This window comes from Watersipora subatra, chromosome 1, assembly GCF_963576615.1.
Source record: "Watersipora subatra chromosome 1, tzWatSuba1.1, whole genome shotgun sequence".
Taxonomy (NCBI): Eukaryota; Metazoa; Bryozoa; class Gymnolaemata; order Cheilostomatida; family Watersiporidae; genus Watersipora; species Watersipora subatra.
This window is the reverse complement of record NC_088708.1, coordinates 44105186-44128762: the sequence shown is the minus strand read 5'-3', so window position 1 is coordinate 44128762 and position 23577 is coordinate 44105186. Positions and strand designations below refer to the sequence as shown.

Below are 23577 nucleotides of genomic sequence, written 5' to 3'. Positions count from 1 at the left end.
TTCAGTTACCATATGGTCACCTCTTTATACTGCAACAGGCCAGTTTTGTCATACAACCACCCATTAAAATGTAACAGTAATATGAATTTTTAAAATTAATAAAATGTTGCAATGTTAACATACCCTTAGTGAATGCATGTCAAAGGAAATAAACATCCATTTTACGCCACAGTGGCCTACGTTAAAAAAATATTGACACACGATTTCAGCATAAAACATAAAAATATTTGTGAGATTTTTTTCATGTTCCTGACCTACACTTAATAACGTGGAATAACAAGTGTGCGAAAACAATTGAAGATTTTTTTCAAGCACATATTTAATAAATTAAAAGTGAGAGCAGAGATACTATGAATTTCTGAAGGTAATTATGAGCAGAGAAGTACGCATCAACTTGAAATTATTTTTTGTAGAACCATTTTAAAACTACCTGGTACATTGACACATGCGCAGCTATCGCCCTCTATGTGATTACTAAAGCTAAGTCAAGCAGCATACGTCTATTTCTGATACCTTATTACTACACCAACATCAGTCTTAGCTTCGTATTGCTCAAAAATTCAGGTTTACTCTGAATGGCAAATCCTAGCAAAGAATGTCGCATAACATTTCAAACATTTGCCACTCTTATAACTCACATTCTAAGTTAGTTCACCTTCAAATGTTTGCCAGTAATACCCATTCTCAGCTAACTAGAACACTTAAATTCCGAGGATGTGGGCTTACACTAATCCTCGCATCGGCAGCAGATAGTGCATTTGGCAAGAGTTGTCAAAGTCCTTGTCAAAGTCCTCTTTGTCCAAAGTTCCTTGTCCAAGGAACTTTGGACAAAGAGCATGTCATGTAGGCAAACATAATTCAGTTATGATCTAATCAAAGATATCACTGAACTGTTCTTTTGAAATAAAAATTTTTTAACCTGAGCCACTTTACATCATTACACCAGAAGCTGTACTTGCATGCGGAGGAGCATGATAACATACAAACAAACTGAGCTAGTTCGCTAGTTCGTTAATGCTATTGAATAAAGCAGTACTTATGGGGAAATTGATGAATATAAACAAAAGGTTAGGAATACTGATGAGTATATTGCGTTACCAGAATACTCTCAGCCTCACATACAGAGCAGCGCCAGGAGTCATGGAATCAAATTTTGAGAGCAGGGAAAGAAAACGAATAAAAAAACAACCCTTGTTATCATAGATTAGCGAACTCGTAACCCAAAGAGCAAGATGGCAAGACAAGGAGACTTACAGTGCATATCTCGTTCTTGCTCATATTCTATGAAAGCATAACCGCGTGGTTTACTTGTGTCCACATCGTGTATCATCCTTATCTGTCAATATAAAGTCACATTACCCAAACGAGTTAATTTAAATTATAACAAAATACAAAGGCAACCAATTCTAGTGTGAGTGTGACAATACTCAATAGTGGTCCAATCTTTACTATAATAAGAGCCGTATCCGTCCAAAGACTGGCTAAAAGCATTAGAAAAATAACCAACTTACACTGAAATTGAACTTACGACCACTGATATTGTAAACAGCCCGCGCTAAGCACTGTGCCACACAGCCACCTTGCCATATTATGTAAAAAATGTGCAAATACTCATTACAATTGCCATTTTTAATTGCGCACAGGACTGCCCGTGCCAGGGATTGCGTGTATGTCACAATTTCCATTTCCATAAATAATTTCCATATTATTTCCATTTCCATAACATTTCCCTATTTCATTCCCATATTATTTCCATTTCCGTAATTAATTTCCATATTATTCCATTTCCATAATTAATTTCCATATTAGTTCCATTCCCATAACATTTCCATAATTCGTTTCCATATTATTTCCATTTCCATAACATTTCCATAATTCATTTCCATATTATTTCCATTTCCATAACATTTACCTATTTCATTTCCATATTATTTCCATAACATTTCCCTATTTCATTTCCATATTATTTCCATTTCCATAATTCTTTTCCCTATTATTTCCATGACATTTCCATATTTCTAAAATAAAATTTCCAAGTCTCTTTCCATAAAAGTATGGAAATATTTATGTTTATGGAAATGTATATGAAAAAGTAAACATTTCCATAATATGTTTAGCAAAAATATTTAAAGTGCTAAGTGTATACATATTAAATATGTATACACTTAGCACTTTAAATATTATTTCGTTTGAATACACACCTATATAGACGTATTAGCCAGTATAACTTGCCTCTGTTTATATCTTGGATTACGTGTATGTTACAAGTTTCATTTTCTTAATTTGCTTCCATTTCCATAATTCATTTCCATAATTGATTCCCATATAATTTTCATTTCCATAATCCGTTTCCATATTATTTCCATTTCCATACTATTTCCATATATGATTTCCATATTATTTCCATTTTGATAACATTTTCATAATTCATTTCTATGTTATTTCCATTTCCATAACATTTCCAGAATTCATTTCCATATTATTTCCATAATTCATTTTCATATTATTTTCATTTCCATCATTCATTTCCATAACATTTCCATAACATTTCCATATTATTTCCATTTCCATAACATTTCCATAAGTCTTTTCCCTATTATTTCCATTTCCATGACATTCCCATATTTCTAAAATAAAATTTATATATCCATTTCCATAAAATTATGGAAATATTTATGTTTATGGATATGGAAAAGTAAACATTTCCATAATATGTTTAGCGATCCCGCCCCGTGCACTAGTAGATATACATTAAGATGGTAATCTAGCAAGAGATATCAACTTACAGATTTAATGGGTCCATAAACTTCAAACTCCCTTCGTAGTTTAGACTCGCTTGTATCGTAATTCTGAAAGACACAATTTGATGCGTGTAGCAAGGTATTGAGCGCTAACCAAGCGTAGACAGCACCGATAAACAAGTTAAATCAAGCCAAGAGACGAAAGGTAGAAGAGATGTAAGGCAAATAGGTTATAGGACATAGGATGTCTAGACAGATACAGAAAGGAATACTTACAATTCGAGATACAAAAAGTGTCTTGAAGGCATCCTCAGTGAGAGACACATTAGCATGAGGGTCCCCTAAAACAAATAAAGTGCTCTATAAAAAGAAGCTACAGAATGGGTGGATAGTCTATTTAGTGGTTTAAAGATGTGGTTGCGTCAAAAAGGTAGATTTAATGAAATTAATACCAAAAAAAGGCTAAAACATCAGCTACAATTTGATGTCATTTTTGTCTTTGTAGACCAATCCTGTCCAGAGATATATGCGTTTGAATGAGGCCATATTTTAAAAAGCTCACATTCCAGCGGGTGCTTCATTCGTGACGTAACTAGTGATACATCTGAAAAGAGTCCACGAGCGAAAAATATAAGGTCGCTTCATTAGCCAATCATCCGCACGAAATTTTTATATAGGTCGTAATAAATGTTATCACTCGTAAAACGCGTTGTCTGTTATCTCAAATTTAGGGATTTTACTATATTATTAAATCGCATGGACATCGATATTTACTAAAATTAATTAACATCGTTACTTTAATGAATTACTCGATCGACACGTTTTATTGACGAACAACAGAATTGTAAAAATTGCTGTAAAGTTACTGCGAAGGTGACTCCGAGTTTTCTGAGCATCAGGTGGTTAAAGTGCTACGGAGGAAGATAGGAGAATGGAGGTAAATTTATCTTTTACTTTGAGTCTCCTATAAGTAGATATACTGTTGAGTTTACATTCAGATTATATTTCCCTGTTTGAGGTTATAATTAGAGTTGCCCCGATTCTAATATCGGAATCGGTATCGGTGCCAATATGGGTGTTAAGTATCTGAATCGGTATCGGCCGATCTTTTCTTAAAAAATCGGAAACTTCAAATAATTTTTACAGGTCAACCATTTAGCAGAAAACCGCATTTTAGCCTGCTACACTAATAACAAATCATCAGCTGCAAGTTCCTTCTTTTTACCTAATGAATTCCGAGCCTGTCACACAGTCTATTTCATGTCTATAGCCTAATAAACATTCACACAGCTGAGGAATATTTTGGCTTTAGTCAGGACGTAATCACAAAGTGCTGTATTTCCCAATTACAGCGATTGATTTATTGCAGCCAATCACGAACAAAAGAGCAATCATGAGAAACAAGAATGCGGTGTAATGTTTCTATTTACTAGCATTACGAAAGTAATTTGAGCAGCTGATGCATAAAGTTATCTATCTCTCACTTGATCCTGACTATATGATGTATCGTTTGTATCGCATAAAATAACCTCAGTGGCTTATCGGTATTTAGCCTGACCTCCATCATCTGTGGCAAGTGAACCTTCGGTACTACTGGCTACATCGATAGTGATAGAAGATAAAGACGTCGCACTGAGATAATTGAATCACTAACGGTAATTAAACGAAATAGTTATTTGCTCTAAACAGTGCAGGCGCAGCAGTTCGTTCAGCAGTAGAAGACTTAATTATCACAAATAAAGCTGTACCACTAACATTAATTACCATTAGTAATAAACTAATAACAGATTTCAAGAACCATGGACTGTTTTGTTACTAGATGCACGGTATGGCAGTATGTGAATGTATATACATGCATGTCTTTTTTTCATAAATACAAACAAATAATACATCAATATTTATATTTTCTTTGCATTATATTTATATTTGCATAATAAAATTAATAATTATCTATGGAACCTAAAAGATCTGAATCAGTATCTGAATCGAATTATTTTTCAATAAGAATCGGTATATCGAATCGGTATCTGAATCGGCTGGTGAAATTAGAATCGGGGCATCTCTGGTTATAATGTAATTTCCTGCGCATGCAAGATACGTATGTACAGTGAGTTCTTGACGGCTTCTTTTTAATCCATAGCATCTAGCAATACAATGGCTTAGATTGATGAATATACTAAAGGTAATATTTTAGTACTCATTAATACATGTACTAATTAATAAAATTATAACTTCTTGCCATCACCAATCACCGTTTTATAATTTTTTATTGCTTCACCGAGCTATAATTGCTTCAAATTTTCTGTGGCAGTTTCATCTTGTAAATTAGATTTATGATTTGACTTTAGATGCTCACTTCTCACTTGTAGAAAGTGAAGAAAATCGATTGATCAATGCAAATCTTTAACTTCCAGAACCAAAGCTTCGAACCATTGGCTTGGCGTACTTATGCTTTGTTAAACATTTACTCGTTTTTAAAATTACACTCGCAATCTATCTAACTCCCAATTTGAAAGCTTCAGTAGATACGCGTTAGAATGACATATCTATGAATAACATATATTTATTGCATTTGCTTTACTGATTACAGGATGTTTATGTAGTCCCACCAGCAAAAGCAGCTCTGTCAGTGTGGAAACTGCCATAAATGGAAAAGAGAGACTTGAATGTGTGCTGCATAAATCATGTTTTGTTTTTTTGAGTTTGCTGCAGTAGATGAATTTGTCTTATTGTATCAGCTGAAACTATGTGAGTAGCCACAACTTGATGGATATTTTTAATAAAAGCTTTATGCCGAAATGAAAATTTTTTGCTTGTAAAAATTATATAATAAAATAACATTGTTGAAGATAATGCAAAACATGATTTGCAGAACATTGAATATATCATAGCCCTGTTGACACCTGTGCTGAAATCCTTTCTGATAGATGGATTTATAAAGTGCAATCAGAACTGCATGGACAGGCACTTTTGCATAGCTCGACCATTTGTTTAGCACTTGAATCAACTAATCAAATGAGACCAGTGAATTTTTTTCTACACATTGAAACTAATAATGACTCGATAACGTTGGCAGTCGACTATATAAAGTACATGACTTTTAGGGATGTAGTTGGTTTCGTCACTTTCCTTTCAAAGATGTAGTTTGCTTATTTTACTTATGGTAGTAAGAAACTAGTTTTCGGTGTGGGCAATGATATACAGCCCCACCCCAGGATAGGCGACGGGCATAATGTGGGCGGAGCTTTTAGGAGGCTGCATATCGTTAGTGTGGGTAGCGATGGAAATGTGCCGATACAAAGACCTTATTCTACATAGTTTGCTTGACAGCATTAACATAGACCGGTAGATATGGTGATATGGTAGTCGGTACAAAGATGTTTACACAGCATTTAGAAGAAGCTAATATGACTAGTTTTTAATTTTCCTTGTTTGAAGCCTTTGAGACATTGGTAATAATGTATTTGTAGCTGAATTTAAAATTTTATTCTAGCCAACACGACCAAATACAAGATAAAATATATGCCAATAGAGCGGCGTAGGACTAGACTTTTATCGCAATAGCCGATGTGCATACAAGAGATAGAGACAGGTTGTATAACCCGTTACATCATTTTGGGCAAGTCTGGGCATGTTTTTTGGCCTGAGCATTTTTATCGCGATCGAATCTTTTCGATTTTAATCTTCAAATATCTTGGCAATGAGATCGCCTAACACAACAAACAACATATCAATTGATAGACAAAGAAAAATACTTTCTTTTAAAAGCAACTCAAATTTGACGCAACCACATCTTTAACACACGACAAGACCAGACAACCTCGAATTTGAAGGATAAATATAACCAGAACAGGCATGTCTTCAACTGTGACTTACATAAGGCGAGGTCTTGCTCTAATTTATATAGAATCTGCTCTGCCTTTTCCCTCCTCTAAAACAGAAACAAAAGTGAAATTAGATGTAATGGATGCACACATAAGTACTTTTCAAAACATACGCTAATGGTCACCAAAGAGTGAAGTAACCATTTTACCGACCAATAAGAATTTGGCTGGTGTTCCAATTTATTTGAGAACAGAGCAAGGCTCATAACATCAAAGTTGAGGTTAATTTTATGCTACGAAATGTTCAATTCAACTTGGGTATAAACTTGGTATAAAATGAGCAGCCTATATGAGGTGTTTATAAAAATTAATTTATATTCTCATTTTAAAACATATTCAAATGGCTTCAATGCTACTGCAATACTAATGCAAAGGAAAGACCCAAACAGCAAGACAATTGGATCATATTAGCGAAATAGGAACTCACAAGCTTCAATGGTTACGCTATTAATCTCACAGTTAGTCTTTACTATAATACGAGCTGTGTCTGTCTGTCCAACAGTCTGAAGCCGAGATTAGAACATTAGAAAAAAAGATTCAATCGCACAGGAATCGAACATGGACATACCGATTCAAAACTAGGCCCACTACCACTGCATCACCTTTCCTCATCTAAGAATAACTGTGCACATACTTATTACACATGACGATCTTGCGCAGTGCATGGGACTGCCAGCGCACCAGTTATAATAATAGTAGAGAACATATAAAAATCAGACTAATCGGCTTTCGTTCAGTTTTGTGTTATGATAGACTAGAGCTCTAGTTTTAGTTTGAAAAACGGCAACTAACAATTTCTAACATTCGACACAACACCATTTGCTTTCTCAGCACACAGCTGACAACAGTTCGATCAAAGCCAAAACCCTTTTGGTTTTGCTGGAATCACTGATCCTCAACAACAAATCGGAGGCGTTTGCACTAACTAGCGTGATATGGCTCATACCAAGCGGTCTTTCTTCTCATCTTTAGTTTCACTTCGAGTAGGTGCTGGTGTTTCCTTCGGATCCTATAAGAGAAAAAGTTGCAGTAAGCCAATTAACAGCTGCTACTTACACAGCACTTAACTTCTAAGATACCTCCCTTGCGCACAAGCACAGATCTGTAACCAACAAAGGTGAACGAGTTTATAGTTCACTTATAAATAAACAAATGCAGACAAGCAGAGGAATATGAAGAGTCTGAGAGACGCAGTAATAGTGCTGGTTGCTGCCACACACAACTTACTCTGTCAGTTGCTGTCGATACATGTAATGCCAGACAAATTCAGCTAAACGCAGGAATGATGCGACTACGAGATCTGGAGGCAAAGCAAGCATTTATGCATGAGAGAAAATTGACTGGCAAAAAGATCCGAAGGCAGCAAGAGAGGAGAAGCAGTAGCACAGCGGTTATGTTTTTGCAGAACCAACAGCGACAACTCAGCAGGCTTCTTAGAAACAGGTGGAGCAAGTCTGCTATGGCTATGGATGAGATGGGGAAAGAGAAATCAGAAAGAGAGAATTATGACCAAAGGAACGTATCGCCAACGGGGAGTGGAATTAGAATGAAAATAGATGACAGGTGAGATAGCAAGCGTCAAGAGGTGAGCATGTTCTCAAGAGTCATAAATGTTGTGGATTACAGCTATTTTTACAACACATGGTGGGTGTCTGCTATTTATAATCATTTTTAAACTTCAAGTACATATAACAACCATGATCAGCAACAATGGAACAAATGAAAGTTGATCAAGTTAACTCATCACTATTACATAACTATCGTCTACACAAACTAAGATTTTAAATAAATCTAAAACACTGAAATAATATTTTACGTCCTTTCCGAAATATCCTTTTCGAAATTTCCTTTCCGATGAGCGTATGTATTAATACTATTGTACATCGAGATGTTTGGTTTCTAACATACTAATCATAAATACAACTAACGGAAACTATCTAATATTTTTATGCCCCAAATCCATTACAAAAAATACGTTGAAAATGAGCACCTGTGAATGACAGTCCAATTATGCAAGGCATAAGAGAAGTGCTATATTAGCAGTATGACATATTGCAATTGTACGAACCTCAAAGTCTGTCATGAACTGCGCCACACCTGTGTACCCGGGGTTATTCTTCTCATGTGGTAATTTGGCAACAGGGGGTAGGTATGGTATAGCATCCCTCGGAGCAAATAGAGCAAGCAGGTTTGGTGGAAGGAACTGCGTCATCGTGCGCTACACTACAATATAATAATGTGCATGAATACTTAGCAACAGATCTGCATTTCGCAAAGCTCCAAAGGATAATATGTTTACCCTTTTAGGGATGCTCTAAACTTTTGATCGGCCAGCTATGCAGGGAGGATGTTGCTTTAAGATATCAGTTGATATCAATGAGCTATAATAGCCAATAAAGAGTTTGATGGCTCTAGGAACTTTTACAAAAGCTTTAAGGCTAAAGCTTCAATCAAGGATTGAAGCTTTAGCCATAGGAACGTTACAATGTTTCTTCATTAGGACTATCTTGGACTACTTTGACCATTTCCTGGAACAAAGGCAACAGCTATAAAGTTTTGTCTCTAATATGTTGGTAAATAATTGCTGAGTAACACTTGCTAAGTTGTCATTATTTTTATAACAAAAGATGAAAGGCAATACAGTAGGCGCTCCTACAACGTAAATAATTCGTTCCAGGACCGTTTACCCTACAGGGATTTTACATTATAAGAACAATAAAATACATGTAAATTGCCTAATCCGATCCAAAATCTTTCCAAACTCACCCATTTGGCCAGACAAAAAGGGAAAACCTGACTCAACTTTTTTAATTTGTTGGTTGTAACTTAACTGCAGTATTATGAGCTTGCATCAACAATATTTTCCTGATCAATCTCACTGAATATTTATTGACCATGATTACTGTAATTTTACAATAATTTGATGGAGAGGGCCCATCTTAAACTTTCATTCGCGATTTTCTTTTTTCTTTTTAAACAGCAAAGTTTATTCTGCAAAGTAAATCTAATAACAAATATTTTGTGTGTCTACAATAAAGCAAAACGACAAAATACTTCAACTATAAAAAAGCGGTACTGTATTTAGGAGGTCAAGGTTAGAATAACAGATAAATTTTGATGATACTTAAACTTGTGACATTCAGATTGATGGATCGATCACTTGTACCAATCGACTGCCTTTTCACCTTGGAACCCTATTGGCCGGTATCCCGACATTGTGTAAGGTGTGTCAGAAACCCTCGCGACCAGAATACCGGTATTCACATGGCTTTGTTTACAGAAGCTGTTTCCAAGTAACATCGTAAACCAATCAAATTAATTCTTGCACAGGATGTTAGACCAAAAATTTCGCTTCCATTTGTAAGTTTTCAAATATCTTTGTCTACTTCCTTCGTTACAACAACAAATATTACAATAATATTACGAAAAAAAATCAATGCGACTTGTTCGTTGGTAGGTCATTGATTATTGTAATGCCAATGAAGAATTTTATGACACTAACCATAATTTTCCAGTTCATTTTGAGTCATGAAATGATGAAGAACGTGTGCTTGATGGATATGATACCACCGCAAATGTTTTTACGAGTTTTTAAAATCGTATGAATTTTTACTAGTGTTTTGCCAAATGTCATTTTATTATGAGCATATTTAGTTATATTTAATAAAAGTTTACAAACTTCGGATCATCTGACAAATTGCCCAGGGTTACTGACACACACTGACAAGAACGGTTAGGGTTCAAAGGGTTAAGTATTTATGAACAATTGCTCAGCTACTTATTCTCCGTTTTGTCCCCAAAACTATCCCGACGAATTAGAATGTCTTGAATTTGTTCTAATAGCTAGAATGCTATACGCACGTCATTTTTTCTTTTTTGCAAGTGTGGCGAAATAGATTAAATTTCAAATCAAATTTGAGAACTTACCTGACTTTACATTTTACATTATATGGAATTATTTGTGTAGTATGAAGCAAATACTTCACATGATTTTTTTACGTTATCTGGAATTTAGGTTATAGGACGTATAAGTTATAGGCGGTATACGTTATAGGAGGTATACGTTATGGGAAGTATAGGTTATAGGAGGTATACGTTATAGGAGGTATACATTATAGGAGGTATACGTTATAGGAGATATACGTTATAGGAGGTATACGTTATAGGAGGTATACGTAATAGGAGGTACACGTTATAGGAGGTTTACGTTATGGGAAGTATACGTTATAGGAGATATACATTATAGGAGGTCTACGTTATAGGAGGTAGACGTTATAAGAGGTACACATTATAGGAGGTATACGTTATTGGAGGTATATGTTATAGGAGGTATACATTACAGGGGTATACATTATAGGAGGTATACGTTATAGGAACGTCTACTGTAGTTAGAAGGAACTAAAACGTTACAAAGCTATTCATAAAACAGAGGTGATACTGCATATAATTGCTTAGTTCTCAGTTTGCATACAGGATAGTGTTCTACAACAAAACAATAATTGATAGCTAACTATGGAAGTGGCGCATGTTCATGTCGAGAAGAAATGAACTTTCTTATACTTACAGGATATATTAGGTCATCGCTTGTCCATTTAAACATTATTGGCGAATTTGAGTGTATATATATATATATATATGTCTATATATAAATTACGTTGTATATAAAGTATGTTGTATATAAAGTATGTCTGTATGCATTCCGTCTATAGTTATTAAAATCTCTATATTGAAATTCCGCATTCTGACGGATTTGAACTCACGACAAAAATTGACATGTTTCTTTTCCAGACGCTCTACCACTGAGCTACAACGGCATAGTGCTCTCATACATTTTCATATACCAAATACACCACGCCCGTGTTAATTATTTTGGCCATGCATCCACGAGTTACGATGCTCCTGTTCAGAAATATTTTGGGACCTAAGTAAATGCAACGCGATGCTTCTGCGTCTTTTTCTGTTAGGACTAATTTATTCGGCTCTACAATATCGACAATACTTTATCTTGAACTTAAATTTTGGCGATTTGTGTACTGATTATATACAGTGGAACCTCGGCTTTTGGACGCTTTGGTTCTCGACCAACTTGGTTTCCATCCAAAGAATTTGAGATTTTTGTTCGTATCGGATCTTGACCAAACCAGAACATGCGCATAGGAATTAGAATACCTCCGAAAACGGCATGCAAACATTCGTTAAGAAACAAAGAAGCAATTTACGCTTCATAAATTCTTTACAAAAAGGGAGGAACCATCTGGGACGACGTCACCTTTACCGAAGATATTTGCTAGGGAGATAACCCCTCCCGTCGAGTTACCCTGAATTGTTTTGGAGGAGGATTCTCTTTCAAAGATGTGAAGTAAACGTGCCAAAGCTGGTTATAATTTATTTTTCCTACGATTTTTTATGTAACTGATGTGTTGCATTTTTTGCTGTTTCATTATCAATTTCTGTTATTGTATCTTACCCTTTAGTGTTTCTGGTGTTTTAAGAGCAAAACATACGAAATGTTTACTTTTGTTTTCTTTTTCCATCATCATAAATAGAAAACCTTTTATTAAAATTAAACACGATCTATATCTACTCATTTTTATTTATAGTATGCGGTATACAGTACAGTTTATGGTGTAAAATGTAAAATACTTTACAAAAGTTGTTTTCTCGCCTTGCAACGAATTAAAATTTACATACATTTATTATAAGGGGAAAAATCGTTTCGGATCGTGAACAACTAGGTTTTCTAACAACCTGAAACGGATTATGTTCGAGAACCGAGGTTCCACTGTTTTATCGTTATTCTACTGTTATTAAAAGATATACATCACTAAAAGTTATGAAATTTCAAATTTACAGTGGTTTGAAAACCTTTACAGTAGTTTTATTTTCTTTTAATTTAGTTGTCCTGGACAAAACCTTTACCTCATGATATGAAGTTTGAAAGTTACAGTTATTTGACAAAGTTTGAAAACCTCTACAGTTGTTTTTATTTTCTCTTTCAATTTATTTCAACTACACAAAACAATTCTCTCATGATATGTAGTGAGAAAGTTAGAAAGGCAAATGTTGTTATATGTTAAATACAAATCAATTTTCTGTCCCAAGAAATGACAAGAATGTTTTAGTACCCGGGCAATGCCAGGTAGCACAGCTAGTGTATATATATATATATATATATATATATATATATATATATATATACTAGCTGTGCTACTATACTATATATATATAAAAACTATCTTTGCTACCCGGCGTTGCGCGGGTAATAAAAAAGTCTTTGAACAGAAAATTGATTTGTATTTAACATATAATAACATTTGCCATTCTAACTTTCAAACTACATACCATGAGACAAGTGTTTTGCATAGTCGAAATAAATTAAGAGAGAAAATAAAAACAACCATAACGGTTTTCAAACTTTGTCAAACAACTGTAACTTTGAAACATCATATCATGAGAAAAAGGTTTTGTGCAGGACAACTAAATTAAAAATAAATAAAACAACTGTAAAGGTTTTCAAACAAGTGTAGATTTAAAATTTCATAGCTTGAAACAAGTGTTTCGTTGAAATAAATTGGAAGGAAAAACAAAAATGTAAAGGTGTTCAAATGTAAATGTGAAATCATTAGCAAGTAATGGCTAAATATAGTCTATTTCGTTACGATTACAATCAAAAATTATTTGGTATACAATTATATGATTTTAGTTCGTTTCAGTGTTGGCATGCAAAAATTGGCATGTAGACTAAGATCGTGGGCTATAGACGTACATAGAGTGGTATAGAAACCCGTAGTCATTATCTAATGCAATCATTTTTTGGTAAAAATGGTAAAATCCTCATCATTGAAAATATAACCAAAATACTATGTTGACCTTAGTAACTATAGGTACCTACAATGACTTTAGTGCATTTTGTGGTTATGATCTGCAGGCCCAAGATAATATAACATTACAATGTACTATGTGGAAAGTTTTTATTTTAGAAGAGGTGTGATATAAACGCTGAATCTAACTTAAATAAATTTAGTTTACTACCGTAGGTCCTCATGCTCAAGCCGCGCGGCTTGTGCTCAAAAACAAATGGCTCACGAAAGAAAAAATAATCCTCCAACAAACCGCGTATGCCTACAGACTGCGGCTAATGACTGATTGAGGTTTAGTCGTCCTTGATCCCTTCGAGAGCAAGATTGTTTGTCCTTATGCTCAAGCCGCGCGGCTTGACATTGGGCGAGGCTTCTGGTTCAAGGTCATAGGCCGCGGCTAAAGCCAAGTTTTTAAAACTTACGTGGGGCTCAGGGCGACTTCTCGATAAATGCGGTTTCTGCCCAGTTTCGCGCTATAACCATAGAATCACAGTCATGATACACTTTTATGTGCAGGGATTTGGCGACCTACTCGTTTATTTTCAAGGTCATGTTTATGGAATACTTAAGACTAAAGAAGAATTTATCGCTCATGTTTAACTCACCAGTCATAGGTTATTAACACCTTTTCATTCTTGACCGACATCTTTTCATAAACGTGAAACACTCTAACAACGCAATAAAAATCTAGCTGAGACATGTCAAGTAAGTTCTTGATGCAAGGGTTAAGGAATTTTAATTTGAACTTGGAAGTAAAAGAAAATTATTTTCACGTGTACTGATGCAGCCTGTTTTCTTTTTCAAGAGGACAGGGGTATAGCGAAACCCGTCTCAACACTCTCGCGTCTGAAGGGGTCAAGGACGACAAAACCTGTCATTAGCCGCGGTCTGTGGGCACATGCGGCTTGTGGGAGGATTATTTTTTCTTTCGTGAGTCATCTGTTTTTGAGCACAAGCCGCGCGGCTTGAGCATGAGGATTTACGGTACTAATATTATAATAGTTGAGTGGTCAACCAGGTCCACATGCAAACTTTACACTATGTGTCAAACATTATTACCAAATCACTTGTTTAATGAAGACTTGGTTAGAAGTGTGTTTAAAATAGCCTAATATCAGTCACAAAAACTAACCCTACTCCAAGGATAATCATGGACATTTTGTTATTTAACCTAATTTCTCAAATAAACAAGGCTAGGAAATTAAGACAGTTTGTCTTTACAAGCAACATTACATAGCTATTAGAGGTGGAATGAGACAGGTTTTTAAAATTCGAGACGAGACTCGAGACACTGTCTTGTAAAAATTCGAGACTCGAGACACGAGAAAGTAAAATAATGTGCATTTGGCGATGATTTCACTACACAAGGAATAGCGTACTCAATATATAAAATTGATAAACCTCTTTTTAAATTGAATTTTCACCTGGTGTAAACGATTTAAATACAACATTTTAATTGCGATATGAATGTAATTTTTGTAAACAAGTGACACAAACACCTCTAAAATAGCGAAGTTATATATTTCTAATAATTTTGAGCTTGATTGATACTAATTATTATAAACATATTGCTTTGTACATGTACATTTGTTTTAAGTTTTGTTTGTGTATTAACTGCAGTATGTGAATTATATTTAAATTGTACTCATTAGTGCTGGGCACGAGTACTTCTTGGTCAACGAGTTTAGACCCGTCCCCTTTTGTTCGGGTTTTTCGAGTATCGGGTAGCTAGTAGTGCTAGGCTCGGGTATTTCTTTGCCTACGGGTTTTTCGGGTATCGGGTTTGTTGATATGGATTTTATGTTTAAATTTTCTAAACAGATATATCTTCAAATTTACAAAGCAATTATATTTCTTTTTTATTTATTTATCATTTTTCAGTTTTCATTGACTGACATTCGTACTCGCCGCGTTAACAGGTGGATTGTTAAACAGTCAAGATAGTCTGGGGCTACAGGGAATTTTCGTGTCAACAGGTGGCAGAAGATAGGGTCTATGGTAGCTTAATACTTAAGCATGTTCTATGTACCTCTCTGACTTTTTGTAGATGGTGCTCCAAACATCATAAAAAACTTTACATTATCGGCTTTGTCCGTTAGTAAGGCTTGTTGGCTTAGTAAAACTTGGTTATAATGAATTATGTAATCCATAATAGCTAGTTGTGGTAATCAATTTAAACAGAGTTATTAAACTTTCACTGCTACTATCAACGCTGATAGCTGTTTCTAACAAGGCGATAGAGGAAACAGACTAAGGACCTATGTGTTATCGGTGGTAGCGAATACGCGCCGTATTAAAAATGGCATAGATTTGTTTATGAAGCCGATTTGGCTAATTGCGCAAATAAAACTTGATGTAAGTATTTCTTCTCACCTTTTAATGACAAGTAATCACTGCTTGACTACAATATTTCTAGTAGGCATAGTAAATAAGGTATGATATATTTTATTCTATCCATTAAATTAAAGACTCGTTAAACCCCATTGTCATGCCTCCTTAGCAAAAATGACACAGAAATGCCCTGTGGTCCCAGACTAAGAGCGCAGGGTGCAATAGACCGAGTTTTTGTCAACACTACCCGACGGATCCGTGTACCAAAACCCGAACTCGAAAGTCAAAACCCGAACCCGAAGGACCGGAATACCCGAAATCTCTATTACCCGATACTCAAGAGAAGATAAACCCACGAGTTCAACGAGTATTACTACCCGTGCCCAGCACTAGTACTCATGCAATTATATGAATTACTGTATATATTCTTATATTGAACTAACGATAATGTCATTGTTACCCGAACACGGACTATGGTCGACACGGCCTTTAGTTTGTTCCTCCATGTACGGGAAGGTTTTACCCACAATTGGTAGTATACAAAAGAGGACCGAATTTTATGAAGGGCACAAATGGTGTTTGGACATGATACGATAAAATACAGATATTTTACCCGCAAGTCTTATTTATTAAATCGAATTATCTGGAGGGTAATTGGATACGACCCGGTATCTGTTTTAAGGACACACAACCGGACTGGAATATATTAACAGAGCCGTTGTCCGGACTACATGATTAGACTCGGCGGCCAACTCAATCAATAACAACAGGTAGTAACGAACCTGGTATAAGTTTAAAGGCAGTTGCCCGCAATCCATTACAATATATGGAATTTTTGTTACCGCGAAAGCCATGTTTATACAGCCGTGCGCAGGCGCTTTAGTTCTATTTCCTGTCTCAAGTTTGGTAATAGTTAGGTCGAGACGAGACCGATACGAGACAGGTCGATACTCGAGATGTCTCGTGTCTCGTTCCACCTCTAATAACTATGGCAATATTTTACAATTTAGCCAAGTTAATAACTACTTATACCTAATTATTAAGTTTTCAATGAAAATAATGCTTGAATAATTACAAAAATATCACATCCAAATTTCATAATTTTCAGCTACACTAAAAATAGCACATGATTAATGTTTGCATGTATTCTAACACAAAAACAACATTGCAACTGGGCTATAACGAGAAAACAACTAAATTTCTCAAAGGGTGACTTGCAACAAAATTCACTTTACAGTTATTCGGTCTCAAAAGATTCACCATGTTTTACTCTGCTGTGTTGTAGGTGCAAAATATGTGGAAATGTGACTGCAAGCTCTTAAAAACTCAAAAGCGAACAGTTAATCGCTGCCATCACGAGACCGCCGTAGTTTGATTCTCTTTTCAAAACGGCTCAAGTGGGACGTAGTTGTACAAGATGGCTTCTGTTTACACTTTCATGCAACCTCATTCGTCAAAATATTTTCACAAATATACTTCACGCATTCAATAAAACTATGTCTCTTGTTCTTACGCGTCTATTTCATCGTCGTTGTAATGCTGCCACTTTCAGCACTGATATCCTAAAGCCTACAGTGAAAATTTGTTTAATTTTTTTAACTTTAGCTCGAAGGAGTACATATCATTCTCTGATAAACATGACGAGCCTGTTGGTCACCTGTGACAGTCGAAAAATAATGCAGAAATTATTCGTGCTGTTCGACAGGAAGTATGGGTCACATGACCAGATTACGACTAAACAATTAGACCAAGCCGAAACAAAACTGTAAAGTAGCGAGCATCTATATTTAGTAAGGGCTCTTCGGTAAAACCAGAAGTGGTCATAAACTAGTGCTGTGAGAAGTTTTATTTTGAGCCTTTTATTGGCCTTTCAGTTTATGTGAGAACATCACGTGACAAAACAATAACCAAATGTAATGACAACGTCAGAGAAATAAACTGATTTCCATCTACGGCGGTTTCGTGATGGCGGCGATTAACTGTTCGTTTTAAGCTTTTAGGAGCTTGTAATCACATTTCCATATATTTTGCACCTACAACACAGCAGAGTAAGACATGGTGAATCTTTTGATACTAAATAACTGCAATGCGAATTTTGTTGCAAGTCAACTTTTATGTTTAGGTTAATTGATTTAATGTGTATGAATATGCTCAAATTTGCTGATTATTTACAACAACTCATATCTTGAACTCAAACAAAAGAAGTTTCATTAAACTATCGCCATTTGATCAAATTTGAGTCAATAAGAGCAAGCACGCTTATTACTATCAACAGCATGAGGTTTAACATGTATGTGTTGGTGTTTATTAGTAAAATCTGCATCATGTTGGTCTATATCCGTGTTTTCCATATTGCTTTGATATGATAACATGGCTGATGAAGCACTGTGCCGTGCTAGATATTCCTTAATCTATTAAAAACATGAAAAGCTAAAAATAACAAAATGCACCAGTGTGACCATTTAATGTGAATAAAAAATTTGGTAACTTCAGATAATACGGATAAAAATGGCTATAACACTAAAGAAAATCATTCTGAAATGTAAAATGCAGGACAATTCATAGGTGTATCTAAAAGCGGCAACCTTACACATAATGAAATGTATGTTTACAGTTACCTTCAAATGTAGTTGCTTAACGCTTTAAAACCATGTAGCGACCGACATTAAACACTCACGTTATATATTAATAGGTAAGAATTATAGTTTTTCATACCAGCTCATGTAAAATACAAAAATACAGAACAGCCCTAGCCTCAAGCATAAATAAAGAACAGTGTTTATCAAAAGGTATTGGTTACAAAAGAACCAGGCAACCGCAAAAACACTTAAAATAAAAGTCGGCGTAAATAAAAAAACCTGTACCAAAGGGCATAGATGTGCCGACAAGCGTTTATTACTACGGTTCTTCAAACACAAAAAATATAAAAGAACTATTACAAGATACATGGCATTTAATATTGTCAGACCTTTGAGAACTTTTAAATTTATTGTCAGGACTACTGGCACATCGATTCTAAAGATTACCGCGAGCCATCTTTAAGTACGCGTAATCGCCTGTAGGATGTTTATCCGCGATAATACAGACTGCGCGCATGAATGTGCGTACATAGGGTGTACATGTATATGTTAGTTACTCTTTATTGAAATAATATTAACATAAAATATAATATTATTTGCGTCTCTATTGGCAGGCAAAAATAAAAATAATCTATAATTATATTTCTATTATGTATATGTATATATATTTTGTCAAATGAAGGCTTTTGTTATTAAATACATTTAATTAGAAATTCACGTAAATATTTTTTCTGAAAACTTGTAATTTTCAAAACCACTGTCATAAAAATATTTGAAACTTTTTTTTATCTGCAAAAAAGCATTTCCACGCGGTTAAAAGTTGTCTACTCGTTTTTAAACTCGAGATGGTGTAGTGTTAACAAGAAAGGGAGTTATCTTCTATTGGAAATGCACTTGTCTTTTAGGAGCATGAGGTTGTGTATTTTGTAAAATTGAGTTAGTTCAGTTAAAATTCGATTAAATTTGAGCTTACCAGTGCCTACACAGTGCCAAATCTGTTAGCTAACTCAGCGTTTTCACTAATCAAGGAATATTTACTTTTGCATTGAGTGTTTGCTCAAAATGTCTACTTTTAGCATTCACGAAAAATATAAGTTGATCAATTTCAAATTTAACAAAACAGTTTATTGTCCTTTGACTTTTTATGACTTTTCACACCATTAGAGAAGCTTAGGGAGTTTATGGAGTCTTGAGCGTAGAAAAAATTATTAATAGGTCTTTGCTTTCTACACTAAGAAAGGGTTGCATGACAATTTTAAGTAAACATGTCATCAGTTATTTTAAACAAAAAAATGCTTAAAAAGCAGTTAGTCGTGAATAGAGCAGCAGCTCTAAGAAGGAAATGTAAAGACAAATAATTTGAGCAAAACAAGGTGAAATATGGTCTGAATTTTTTATTGTTGAAGAATCAAATCCCAAACGTAGCCCAAAATCCCAATTGTAGCAACCTTTTTATGGGCAACTATGTACATGTACTTTATTTTTAGCTGGATTGTAGAACGCTAGTTTAAGAAAAAATTAAAAGCAATTTTGTGACACAGTTCAAAATAACATCAAATACAAAACATAGTATTGCATACATAAGATAACAGATTTAGTTTAGTTTAAACACAATTGGAGAGTATCGGCTAAGTGAAATTTTGAAAGCCAAATAAGCACCAAAGTGATGAATTTTATTAAAGTAGAACATTTCGTCATGCGAATTTTGCGTCAGCCGGTGCTGACACCTTGGAGCAAATGGCTAATTAGAATTGATTACGCAAGATTGCAGTAATGGCAATGGGCTGATAATTAGGGCAGCAGATGGATGGTAACTATCTATTTCTTAGTATAATAGATAGCATCTTGGCAGCGCTGTATCATTTGTCATAGCAGTATCGTCTACACTGCATAGCTAAGATACTATTGCAGTCGCCATGCTGAGAAACGGCTAAGAAAATCACGCAGTTGCATTTTAATCAGTTCTAAAAATTTCCTTGCTGGTCCAAGTTTACTTCATGACAGTAAAAGCTTTACATAACTCCTACCAAATTGTGGCAATAAAGATTCTCGCTGAAGAACTTTTAAATTATATTTAAATTTTAGCGCCTTTCTCTTATTGAACAAAAGAACAAAGATGCTTTTATAGAGTAGAATATGGAAAGGTAGAATCACCTATGTGAGTCACTACAGCTAAAGTCAAAATAACAAATTAATTCTTTGGTTTGGCGGTTATTGTTTAGCCCTAAAAACTATCACTGCTATTCGCTCGATAAGATATGTGAATATACTGCTAGTCTGTTAACTTCATGCAAATCAGATCATACATAAAGAACATAAGCTTTTAATGATGACCTTCAGTTTAGTTCTAGATGTATGACTATATATATCTATGTACATATAGATATATGACTATGTTAAAACATCAAGAAAAATATTTTACTCAAAGTGTTCTTTATAAAGTACGATTAGCCATAATTCTTGCATTTACAAATGCAATTTATAAATTTTTTCAACTCTAATTTTACACTTGTCCCTTTAATATGCAACTTCCTGGTTTTTCGTAGTTCATTGAAATTAGTCATAGTATTGCTGTGTCACACCAGACCATGCGCCTCCAACAAACAAAATATTTTTGTTTTCCAAAGTATCAAAATTTTGTAGTTAAAATTTCTTGAGTTCATATTGGCTGTGGTTCTTTAGCGTTTGAGCTATACCAAGTATGTGAAATATCTGAAGGGCATTTAGACTTTTTAGAACAATAAGATTATGAGAGGCTGCTTTTAACTTATATCCACAAGATGATAGAAGAGATTAACACATTCAATTTTATGTGACGTGATGCTGCTGTCAAGCCGCTGTCAAATGCTGCGATTGATTGCTTAGCTTAAGTCTATGAGATACAGCTAATAATCCATTCAGCAACCCACAGCAGCTGTAGACGGCAGAATTCCTTTGCTTAATGCATAACATTATCAGCTGTAAAGAAAAATCCATTGTTGCTCGACTGTTTGATTGGCACAATGAACCGCGCTCTCTATCGCTGCTCTAGCGCCGCTGCGGTGAGCTCATTCGCTCATAATCTTCGCTTCTAGTACAAGTTATGAGGATTAATTAGAGTCCACTTGTTGGTCTTGCAGGCAGTTGCTGCCAGCTGGCAACGGAGCTGGTTTCATAGTAAAGTCAGCAACATATTGTCATGTAAATCGGTAGTAACGGGGGAAATATGCAGGTTATTGAATCGTCCATGGCAGGATACGGAGTAGAGAAAAGTGTAGATGATGTCGGACCTCGCTCACACAGGGTCGGATATGCAACGCCGAGAAGCGTTCATCACAAGATTGATAAAGCAAAGCAGAATTCAAAAGAGCAGGCAAATAACAGCTATATCACTATCTCTCATTCCAGGTCCCTTACCAGGCTTCCAGACGAGGAACATGACAATGCAGGACTCAAATATATACAAGGTCGACAGGAACGTATGGTAATCAACGTAAGTGGACTTCGGTACGAGACACAACTTAAAACTCTTCGGCAATTTCCAGAGACTTTGTTAGGCAATGCCGATAAACGAGACAGATACTATGATCCACTTAGAAATGAGTACTTTTTCGACAGGAACAGAATGAGCTTTGATGCTATCCTATACTATTATCAGAGCTGCGGCAAGCTCAGGAGACCAGTGAACGTACCATTAGATGTATTTTTAGAAGAAATAAAATTTTATGAATTAGGAGAAACTGCGATCGAAAAGTTTCGAGAAGACGAAGGCTTTATCAAAGAAGAAGAAAGAGTTTTGCCGGGAAACAACTTTCAAAAGCAAATATGGTTGCTGTTTGAGTACCCAGAAAGCTCAATGGCTGCGAGATGCATAGCAATTTTAAGCGTAGTTATCATCCTCCTGTCCATCGTCACATTCTGCCTTGAAACCTTGCCTGAGTTCAAACATTATAAAGTTGTTAACAAAACCGACATTGATGTCAACACTACAGTATTTCGAGAAACGATACTCGAGGACGATGTACCCAATTTCAAAGAACCTTTTTTTGCAATAGAGACTGCTTGCATTATCTGGTTTACTTCCGAATTGCTTATCAGATTTGCATCTAGTCCAGGAAAACTTGGATTTTTCAAAAATATTATGAATTTGATAGACATTATGGCTATTGTGCCGTATTTCATCACGCTAGGCACAGTGATCGCCGATGACCAGAAAGCAACCAGCAGCAATCAAGCCATGTCATTAGCCATCTTAAGAGTCATACGACTGGTTCGTGTCTTTAGGATATTTAAACTTTCCCGCCATTCAAAAGGTCTACAAATTCTTGGGCAGACTCTGAAGGCGAGTTTACGAGAATTGGGGCTGCTGATATTCTTCCTCATCATAGGTGTTGTCTTATTCTCAAGCGCTGTTTACTTTGCCGAAGCAGACAGCAGAGAAACTTACTTCAAAAGTATTCCAGACGCATTTTGGTGGGCAGTAGTAACAATGACTACAGTTGGCTATGGTGATATGCGCCCTACTACGCCTTGGGGTAAGCTGGTAGGATCATTCTGCGCCGTATCAGGTGTCTTGATGATCGCTCTTCCTGTACCAGTTATCGTGTCTAACTTCAATTATTTCTATCATCGTGAAACGGATAGCGATGACAAGCCAGCCGCTCAACCTATGCCTGCCTGCCCAAACTTCTCCAGTAAATCTGCAGCATCCTCCTCATCGGTGCATTCGGTGCATGACCACGATGATGACGACCACGCTACTATACCTTTGCGAAGAGATGAACATAATCAACTTTTCATAATGCAGAATCACAACAGCAGTGTAAACCGGCGACAAGCGAATTCAGTAAATAGTTTGGAGACTGATGTATAACAAAACATTAGATAGACGAAGCAACGGCTTGGAGACAGATGTATAGCAAAACATTGTATGCTTATAATAGTTTGGACCGTAGCTACAGGCCTATTTATACTAACAATTTGATTGTAAGTTGTAGGAATACTAGAATCTCTATTCGCAAAAGGAATAGCTACTTTTGCATACTTCCACCATACTTTACTGCATTTTCCAAATGCTAAGCTAAGGAAGTTACTCTTCGTAAAAACGGCATCGCGCAAAATGAAGGCTTGCAGAATATCGGCTAGAGGTCGACGAGGTGTAAACACAAACGGTCCCTTTGATTATGGGCTAACAATTCATGGA

At 35.4% G+C, this 23577-nt stretch overlaps 2 protein-coding genes across 2 annotated transcripts in view; one reads left to right on the top strand and one right to left on the bottom strand.

Moving 5' to 3' along the window:
• Positions 1–18894, bottom strand: part of LOC137405924 (U1 small nuclear ribonucleoprotein 70 kDa-like) — a 29516-nt gene extending 10622 nt beyond the window's left edge. The window contains exons 1-7 of the mRNA XM_068092750.1: positions 18785–18894; positions 8694–8848; positions 7572–7634; positions 6618–6672; positions 3018–3082; positions 2787–2849; positions 1255–1336 (exon numbers count right to left, since the gene is read on the bottom strand). Coding sequence (XP_067948851.1) covers positions 1255–1336; positions 2787–2849; positions 3018–3082; positions 6618–6672; positions 7572–7634; positions 8694–8837 — 472 coding nt within the window. The 5' untranslated portion in view covers positions 8838–8848; positions 18785–18894. The remainder of the gene's footprint in view (positions 1–1254; positions 1337–2786; positions 2850–3017; positions 3083–6617; positions 6673–7571; positions 7635–8693; positions 8849–18784) is intronic.
• A 2706-nt stretch (positions 18895–21600) lies between these two features.
• Positions 21601–23373, top strand: LOC137393462 (potassium voltage-gated channel subfamily A member 1-like). The gene has a single exon (XM_068080031.1). It carries the CDS (start codon positions 21601–21603, stop codon positions 23245–23247), a length of 1647 nt encoding a protein of 548 aa, XP_067936132.1. The 3' UTR covers positions 23248–23373.
• Positions 23374–23577: the final 204 nt, after the last annotated feature.